At 38.1% G+C, this 536-nt stretch overlaps 1 protein-coding gene across 1 annotated transcript in view; it reads left to right on the forward strand.

Annotated features, from left to right (window-relative positions):
- LOC119591494 overlaps positions 1–536 on the forward strand; it is a 5,542-nt gene that overhangs the window by 3,943 nt on the left and 1,063 nt on the right. The window contains exon 3 of the mRNA XM_037940239.1: positions 277–492. Within this exon, the coding sequence (XP_037796167.1) occupies positions 277–492 (216 nt within the window). The remainder of the gene's footprint in view (positions 1–276; positions 493–536) is intronic.

Raw genomic sequence — 536 nt, forward strand, 5'->3', positions numbered from 1 at the left:
AAAGAAACATTTATATAATTAGTATTAAAAATTTAAAGCAAGGCAAAATTCTGAGAAATATTGAAGATGGAAAAACAGCAGTGTTTCTGTGTTCATGTTTCATTAATCAAATTGATTCGAGATGATGATGTTAAAGTTGTTTGATGGATACTTTCAAACTTTGATATTTTCAGTTATCAAAAATTTGTGCAAGAGTAGTGGAAATATAACAGCTGTTTTATATTACTTTGACATTTGAAGACTGTTTCACTCCCTCAAGCTTTCCTTCACTTACAGGTACAGAGAACCACAAAAAGCTTCTGGGAACTAGATGACAGTTATGACTCTCTGCGGAGTCAGACATTCAAAGCTCCGTCCTGCCCAAAGCCACAGGAGCCTAAGAGAGGGCACAAGCAGCTCACTTCTATGGAACAGTCGAGTCATGCCTACAGCATCTTAGGGAACGTTAAGTGGCACAAGAGAAAGGATGAGAAGAAGCTTGATAGCAAAAAGGTAAGGAGGGTTGCACAACAACCCTAGATGGAGGTTGGTGTAGT

Source organism: Penaeus monodon, chromosome 28 (assembly GCF_015228065.2).
Source record: "Penaeus monodon isolate SGIC_2016 chromosome 28, NSTDA_Pmon_1, whole genome shotgun sequence".
NCBI lineage: Eukaryota > Metazoa > Arthropoda > Malacostraca > Decapoda > Penaeidae > Penaeus > Penaeus monodon.